Source organism: Nestor notabilis, unplaced genomic scaffold (genome assembly GCF_000696875.1).
Source record: "Nestor notabilis isolate BGI_N333 unplaced genomic scaffold, ASM69687v1 scaffold20017, whole genome shotgun sequence".
NCBI classification, from domain to species: Eukaryota; Metazoa; Chordata; class Aves; order Psittaciformes; family Psittacidae; genus Nestor; species Nestor notabilis.
In genome coordinates this window covers 10,978-19,826 of record NW_009935372.1, presented here as the reverse complement: position 1 = coordinate 19,826, position 8,849 = coordinate 10,978, and the positions used below count along the sequence as shown (strand labels likewise).

At 39.0% G+C, this 8,849-nt stretch overlaps 1 protein-coding gene across 1 annotated transcript in view; it reads right to left on the bottom strand.

The window, feature by feature from the left end:
• SH3D19 (SH3 domain containing 19) overlaps positions 1-8,849 on the bottom strand; it is a gene marked incomplete at its 5' end in the record, with an annotated part of 19,520 nt that overhangs the window by 7,249 nt on the left and 3,422 nt on the right. The window contains 6 exon segments of the mRNA XM_010017822.1: positions 834-964; positions 1,274-1,346; positions 2,638-2,706; positions 3,983-4,247; positions 6,551-6,609; positions 8,793-8,849. The exon segment at positions 8,793-8,849 is cut by the window's right edge and continues 30 nt beyond it. Coding sequence (XP_010016124.1) covers positions 834-964; positions 1,274-1,346; positions 2,638-2,706; positions 3,983-4,247; positions 6,551-6,609; positions 8,793-8,849 — 654 coding nt within the window.

Here is an 8,849-nt window from a genome sequence, read left to right as displayed (position 1 = left end):
CCTGCATGCCCATATGGCTGGTGTGGATAGCCCAAAGGCCCTTTCCACTGTCACAGAATGGACTTTAATCTCAGACTCAGGCTTATAATAGATTTGACCCAGCTTTTGATGCAGTGAACCATACTGTATCTCTTTTAAAGATGAGGCACTAAATTATTTGCTATTGGGCTCCAAAACAGCCCCTATCTCTTGCCTGCCATTTATTGTCACATTCAGTAACAGAATTGCTTTAAGCTGCTCATTTGCAACAACACAATCTCCTTTCACTGTGCCAGCACCACCACCACTTGTGCAGCCACTTAGTCAGCCACTTAGTCAAATTGATCCAGCTGGAAAAAAAAATATTCTAGGAAGAAAAACACCATGTTTCATTGGGCCCAACTGTTGCCCTGACCTAGTTCACTATATGGCTATAAAAGTGGTGATTCCAGCGCAGTTCAAGGGACAAGAAAATGAAACTGGGGGATTGGGGTAAGGCACAGAAAGCAACCATCTTACTGAGTGCTGATTCCTACATGCAGCTGTGAAAAACTAATCTGCTCTGTAGATCTTGAGCAGCCACCCAGGTTAACAAAGAGAATCTGGAAAGGGCCATGATTTCTCACTTGGCTTCAAAATATAGTAAGACAATCCCCATAACTCAAGGTGGTCCTGCCAAATCAAGCATCTTTCTAATACCATACAAACAATGTCTTCTGTCTTCTCTACTGCCAGAGGGAAAAGAGATTGTCTAAATACAGAATGCAGTTAAACACACAGGAGCTATAGTAAAATAGAACCAGAAAACAAATGCTGCAGGATCTTATGTAGCAATGAATACAAAGCCTACATACAACTACTTTAACAAAGCTGGCAGGAAATATCCCTGTGCGATTCCCACATTTTCCTCTGTACCACTCAGCATCGATTTTCTCCAAAAGACAAACAGTGTTTCCAGAATGGAGTTCCAGGTCATCAGGATGCTCTGTAAAGACAGCATCATTTCAGTTAACTGTAGTTGTCATGCTCACTGATTTTTGTTAAGTAAAACCTTTTTAATATAAACACCATAGAGAAATCCAGAATGGGTTTTCAAAAAGTCTTAATTACTCTTGATAAACCAGTTTGTTTTAACTAAAAGACTGGCCCAACTATAGATAAACCCATGGAATTGAACGACTCTACATGCAGACTTCGCAGGCTGAGCTTCCTTATCAATTTTAAGCTCTAATTCCTAATAAAATTCTAATTTGAAGGAGTAAAACAAGCTCCCAGAATATTCACATTTGCTTACCTGCAGGAAAATCATGCAGGACTACAGCATGAGGTGCACTCGTGTCAGAAACTTTTGGAGGGTGGTTTGAATCCTGACAACAACATATAAATACAAGTATTTTACAAATCATGGAAGATACTAACAGAAATTCTCTGTTACGTGGTCTGAAAGTAATTTTGTGACTTTAGACACTATGTTTTTCTGATATCTGAGAATCACCTTTGGAGGCAATGGTTAATATTGGTCACAGAGCTATGGGTCTGAATTCTGTATGCCTTCTGCTAGTGTAAACCAGAATACATTTCATAAAAATCTACTTTTGAGCCAGTAAACTGATGGAAAGGCATGTAACTTTTCCCAGAATAGACAAAGCCTCAGCTATCCGTGGGTCAGAAACCTGGACCATTGATACCAACTCTCACTGCAAGGGTTGTGGTCAAATTTTGCATTGCTGCTCAGTACTGCGTGCTGCCAGTAACTCTTTCTCGCTCCAAGGGAACACCCCAGCCCAACTCTCCCCAGCGCGCTCAGCAAGGGGCAGCATATCTGCCCCTCAGCATTTCAGAGGGGCGAGCAAGCCACAAGGCCTTTGCTTACAAGAGGATAACTCTGAGGGGAAATGACAATTTTGTTGTGGGATTTTTATAAAGGGAAATTATATTCAAAATGCTGAGCCTTCTTCTCTGTCCCACCCACTAGGAATTTTTAGACTGTACTGATGACAACCACTGTGCATGAATTACATGCAAAGTGATTCGTTGCCTACAAAAAACCCATCCAAAAAAGCCCAAAATGGACAAAGATAAGGCCAGAATAAATGAATTACAACAGAAACCAACAGATTGCATAGAAATATATTTCAGCCATGTAGGTTTCTGGTAATAATTAAAAAGGCTGCTCACAGCTGTAGTTTATACTATTTAATATTAATCCAGTCATGCCCTAAAACATGTTTAGTTCTGTAGAAGCAGAAAGAGGAAAATACTTTGAATTCCGTATGTCAAAGCCAATTCACTGATGTATCATGTACACCACTTCATAAAGCTACTCACTTATCTTTTGTCCACTTTTCAGATACTCAGCCACGGGAGTGATTATCTTCCTATGAGACAGAGGAATTTTACCAGTTTCCTCTGCCTTCTGGCACTCCAAATAATTACTGTTGCTCTGCTCCATAAGCAGAATGTCCCTGTGCTATGAGGCAAATCATGGTTATTGGGTTTTGTTTTAGTGGTTGTTTTGTTTTTATTAAAGAAACAAAAGGATTTAATAAAATGCTATTACGTTTCTCAGTGTAACCTTTAAAGCCTAAAGCACTTGATGCTGTAATGCCACAGGAGTCTTGCTCATTAAATATTTATTAGCAGAAAAAAATGCCTTACCTTACAGGGCAGTTCTCCAGTGTTCCTGGGAAGACAATCTTCCTTGGCACCTCCATGAGGCACAGGTAGCTTGAATAGAAACAAAGGAAAAAGTCTATTTCACTTCTAAGCACCTGAAATTCACACCGCAAGTGAAAATGGTCAGACAATGGAATTATTCAAACCACCTACTACAGGTAACTAATTTTGGAGTCTAGTGGAAGAGGACAAGCTCCTATGGAAGGCATTCAGTCTGCTGGTGATATGAACTGCCGCTTCAAGAAACCCAGGTGTTGTCATCTGCTCTAGAAGTGTCTCAGCCATCTAACTGATATCATACCATACAGTAATGATGTTCAGCAACACACTGGCACAGAAATGTATTCATTTGTCATGGAGGAGACTGGACAAACAACCTGGAGGAAAATTTCATTGACAGCAAAGTTTGAGGGCAGGGAATTACTAGTGATCTGCTACTGAATAAAATTTCATCTACAAAAATATGTCGCATGTTTCTTATGCAATCTGGTGTGGCTGCATCAGAGAGGAAGCATCATGCTTCCCTTATCTCAAAGCTGTGCCTACTATCAACTTAGATACACCTTTCTCTCTCTTTCTTGCTATTCTGCTCCACCAAGGATCTAAATGCAAGACTGAAGATCAAAAAGAAGGCAACAGAAAGCTTCCATGTTGTGCTGAATGTTGATGTTCATGCTGTGGTTGTGTTTGGGTGGGGTTTTTTTGACAACACCACTGGTTCAAGCAGCCACCAGCTCCGATTGCTGATCGGTTTTAAGTATCTGGGGAAAGACTCTCCTTTTTATCTGTAATATCAATCCACTTATATTTAATATTCCGTAACAACATATGCAATGCCAAAAATAAACTATTTTATAATGAAAATGGATGGCATCATAGGACGCAGGCCTGATTAAGCAGGGTCAACTACTTTTCAAGTTAAGTTCTCCCAATTTTCTTAAGCATTTTGACATACACAGGGAAAACCAATACACAAACAATTATTTAGCATCTTTTCATGTGCTGTAATAGAATTCAGAACTGGTGACTGTAAAAAGAACCCCCCCAAACCCAAAACTTATGCATTAAAGATATATATGTATTATTGATATATATACACAAAAATACACAGTTATCTATACTTTGTGTGTATATATATTCCTTTCTCCAGTATTACCTTACAGTACTTATTACTATCTATCTATCTATCACTGTTTTTTAAGGAAGCTTACGCTGATAGATGGACTTCGAAAGCCACATCATAGTAACCTACCTTACTACCTTTTTCACAGCTGTTTTAAGCAGCACTGGTTTATGATCAACAGTCTCAGAATATCTCAACTCTCACCATGTATTTATTGTAGAGAGGATGACCTGGTTTAGGTCTAGGAGGTAATGCTGGATCTGAATTTTTGAAGACTGAACTTTTTGTTCTCTTGGGTCCCAATCTGAACTTGCTGGTTTTTCTGTCAGAAGCTACGTCAGACGTAGATCGTGAAAGAACATCCTTCTGTGAGGAGGTCTTCATTGCAGACAGTTTTGGTGGAGGTGGCCTTCCAGGAACACTTTTAGGTGGGGGAGGTCGAGCAGGTATAATTTTTCCATTCACAGGCCTAAAAATCAGGTAAAGCATAAGGGAAATATGCATATTAATAAGCCTGCTACCTCATTCTCCAACACAGCCCTAGCTATAGAGTATGCAATAAGGAAACGTGACTCAAGATGATCTGGACTGTACAGTATGTAGTTTCTGAAGCTCTCTGGGAATACATGAACTCTTCAGATACTAGGACTAGATGATCAAGTCCTTACATTGTTTGACTATGTAATTCTAAGTCTGCTCTCCTCTTTCACTTCTCAACAGCCTGCCAGCTTTCTTGAGAGTCCACTACATAAGCCGGATTTCTTTCAGCAATCCACCCTGAGAAAGAGCTTTGGCTGAAGCTGCTCAGGATAGAGTTGTTCTAGTGGAGAGCTTTAGTGAAAGCCCTGAGAAACTCTGCTGATTTAGCTGGTCTTCGGGAATAACACTAGCTCATTCCCTGGGATGTCACTTACCTCAAGTGACTTCTGGGCCTCTGCTGAAACTCATGACATATAACACCACTTTGCACTATGGCATCAATAGCAGAATTACCATTTTTATGCAACTGATGTCTAGTGCTGAAAGAAAACACTGGTGAAAACACTTGAGTTTTCTGGCAATGCTGGAGGTACCACACTCGTTAGTGTGCCAGTAGTTTAGAAACCAAAATCAGAAACTAGTAGGTGTCAGTGGTAATTAATCTAAAAAATCCCCCTTACTAAGCATTGATTTAAAAAACCTGCCTATAAAGAACACACAAGCCATGATTTTTAGAAGCAGAGTGTGGCCAAATCAATAATTTGCTAATAAAAAAAATCACCTCTGTTATAAACAAGCATTATGTACATATAACTTTGGCCTCCTGTTATTAAGAACCCTGGCACTAACACTATTCCAAATATAAAAAAATATTTCATTATTATTGGGAAATATTTGGCCATTTACTGCAAGTTCCTGCTACAGTTGTCTCTCATGTAGGGTAATTCAGTACAGTTATTTGCTTGCATTAATTCCTCAAGGGTCTGTAGAAATTATCAAGCACAACAAATGTGCACTAGTGGATCTTTGGAGTCTCCTTCTGGCATATTTTGAGTGTCATCCACCACTTCAGAAGACACTAGTGTCCTACTAAGGCTCCTGATACTAGTTCTCCATTACTATTTGAGATTGGATTAGTTTTTTCTATTTCAAAAAAACAATCCACTTCTGTTCAACTTCCACCTCTCTTTCACTTCCCCTTTCCTGGCCTCATCCTAAAGTAAGCTTTTTTAATATTGACAAAAGGGGAAATTCCAAGCTAGACTCCATTTGTCTGTACACAAACCAACCCATACATTTGTAAGGCAACTCAACTAAACAAGAAAACTCTAACAAGCAATTCAAAGAATTATTATTGCTTACTTTAAATAAATTTAAAAAAAAATAAAAAAAAAAATCCATTTGAGCAGAAAAGAGAAAGGACAGAATGTTTACTGCAGTTCCAGAGACCAGAAACATTTACTACAGTTCCAGGAGAATCAGGAATGCTGTTATAGTAAACAGATTAGGTGAAGGCAACAAGCCCATAAGGGACAATAATGAGGTGTTTCCTTGTGGGTACAAGCACATCCTTTCCTATTAATGAATTCTTATTATAATTGGTAGTCCAAGTTTAATAACTGAAAGATTCTCTTGTTCTGACACAACAGAGGAAACTCTTGTGTTTAAATCCACAGATTTAGAGTGCAGATGCTGAGATAGCCACAGTGGCCTAGCCAGCCAGTGCCTTATTTTCCTCCAGTTTGTCTCTGGCATTCAGTGGACCTGAATTTAAGGCTGGTCCAGCTACTTTTGCCTCCACAAACCTTCTTTCTTGTTGGTTCAAAAGAATAAAAACCCTAAGGTTATCATCGATTCTGCATCTTCATGGGCATTTTAGGTCTGAAGTGAACTGTATAAACTAGCCAGTACTTCTGGGAAGGCACTGGCCCAGCATCTGCCCTTTTCAGGGTGGCAGCAACTGCCACCTCCACTCCTTTACCACTCAAACCCAGCCACAAGTGCAAGTGCTGTGGGTGAAAAGGTTAAAGATGCAGAAAGGAATGACTGTCAGCAGCCACTGTACATTAGCTGAAGAGCCAAACAGCTGTCCTCCTATAATCTCCTGCTCATACCAATAGCGTACAAACAAGTATTAATCAACTAGCAACTTGCTCCTGCCTATTTATTATGAGCATACTACCTACCCAAGCCTATTGAGTTAGAACTAGAGTTTGTAGTGTCTACATTGAGACTAACTAGGCAAACTAACTCAGAAACCTCACTTTTGAGTCACTGAAGAGTTACACTTACCTGGGGGGCAGTAGAGGATCTAGCTGAGGCACTCCACCCTGTCCTGAATGATCCAGCTCCTACAAAGATTCAAAAGAAAAAAGCCATTTCTTTAAGCCTAAGAAACAAAAATGAACTTGTTTAAATGATGCATTTCTTACATTAAATTATATCCTACATACAGGAAAAACAGGAGTTTCTGGAAGTCTGGGAATAAAGTGATAAGTGTTATGGTGCATTCTAGCATTTTAAAGTCTTATTGGACATAGAAGAAGATGTAAATAACCTGGCTGACTACCTGAATCACAGCTTGAGTTGTGCATTAAGTATGACCCAGCCCTCTTTTCCTACCGCTTGGCTCAAGAGCCAAATTCAGGAGAGTCATAAAAATGTACAATTTCACTGCCCACAGGATTCCAACTGCTCAATTTTGATTTAACTTTGATAGATGAAACACTTTTAACAGGCTTTAAGCAGAAAACATGGCATTGATGAAATTCACACAGGACAGCATCTATTGCAAATAACATTAGCTCTCATTAAAGAAGGCAACTAAGCATGTTTCCTAGACATCTAAAAGACAAACCCTGGTGAATCTTGCTTTGGCACATTATGGTGTTATTCCTCCCAGCTGCCCATCCTGACCCTGCCAAAGATTACTACCCTGTAGCAGAGTCAGCAGAGGGAAACATGTGCCATGTCTGAAGGGCTTGGACCACAGTAATGGATTAACAAGTTACCATCCTTTCTGCCTCCTGCTGTTCATTGTTCTCTCAGTGCCAGAAAGTACTGCCAGCTTCTCTGAACAAGCACATCTGCTTGTGGAACATGGTGATAAATGAGAGTGCTGAATCTGGGTTCGAAAGTACCCTTTTTTGAACCAGTAGTTTTCAATAGGTCTGAACGGTCTTGTTTACTTAGTTAGGGATACATGTGCTTGAAACTGGTAAACAATTTCTGGGATTTTTCATACCTAGAAAATACCTAGGTGTATTTTGTGACAAAATTTTGACCCTTGATTAAGTCCCCATATCAATGTTCCTGACTGAACAATCGTGATCAGAAAGAAACCTGCCACTTTCAGGTGGTGATGTTATCTTTACACCAAAAAAATTCCTCTTCTGTGTGAAAAGGAAGAAATCTGTGCCAGCTACTGCTTAGAGTCAACTATTTTTACTGTTGTTGGTTAATCACTTCCACTGACAAACAATACTAGCTTTAGAAGCACAGAAGTTCTTATCTTTACAAGGATAAGATTTAAATGTTTCAGTGGATTTGATGCAGTCTTTTTCTTAAAAATATTATCTGAGGCCTGTCACAATAACCTGGATGACATTGGAAAAGTTTCGGGGTTGCATTCTTTCAAATGTTATTTAGCATCTTGTATTGGACATTATTTTTTCAGCATTATTCAGAAAAGATGGGACCTCTATGAATAGCCTCTTCAATCACGACATTTAAAACCCACTTTATCCTATTAGCAGAGATAGCCACAAAGAAATTTGTTGGTAGCTCTCTGTCTAGTGAGGGCTTTTGATTTGACTTTATCTTTTTACTGCCTGTGGTTTCCAAGACTCTGCCATTTTTGCTATCATAACACTCAATATTTGGAAATTCTACTGTCATTTTCTAGTTTGTTTTAATTCCCTTTCGTAAATCTGTGTCAAAGGGCATACAGGATACACAGCTACAATGTCTACTGTTACCGGTGCTCAGGAGCAAGGAGCAGAGCCTTATTTTCCAAATAGATGTTCTACTCTGGCTCTAATAGTAGTAGGAGAAAACAACTAGAAGGAAACAGCTGAAGAAAGCAAGCTTCATTTGTCTACAGAAAAGTTTCCTCTGCCTGGAAATTAGCACAAACACCGAGAGGTACCATGTGCACGGAGTTAAAAAAATACATTTCTAAAGGACTTTGACAGCATTTCACTATGTAAATCTCATTGGACTTTGAACCACTTTGCAGTGCTTTTGAAAGTAAATTGTAGAATATCCTGATTCCAGCTACTAAATACAGAAAATTGAAGATAGATTTGATCAAAGTTTAGTAAAATCAACAAAGTGCTTTTCAGAACTGACAGAAATCTAAATTACCTGATTAAATTAGAGAACACACTTAAAAGAAAAAAGCCTTATATTTTTGAGTAGTTCTTTTAATCCTTTGGTGCTTCAAATAACTTACTTTAGGAATGCTTGAGAGTCACAATAGATCTGTTAACCAAAGTAGACGAAGTTGTAATACAGGAACACAGTTCTAACTTACCACTTTTTTTACTAGGTCACCACTATTCTGTTTTCCCACTGTGATATCAGAGGTGTT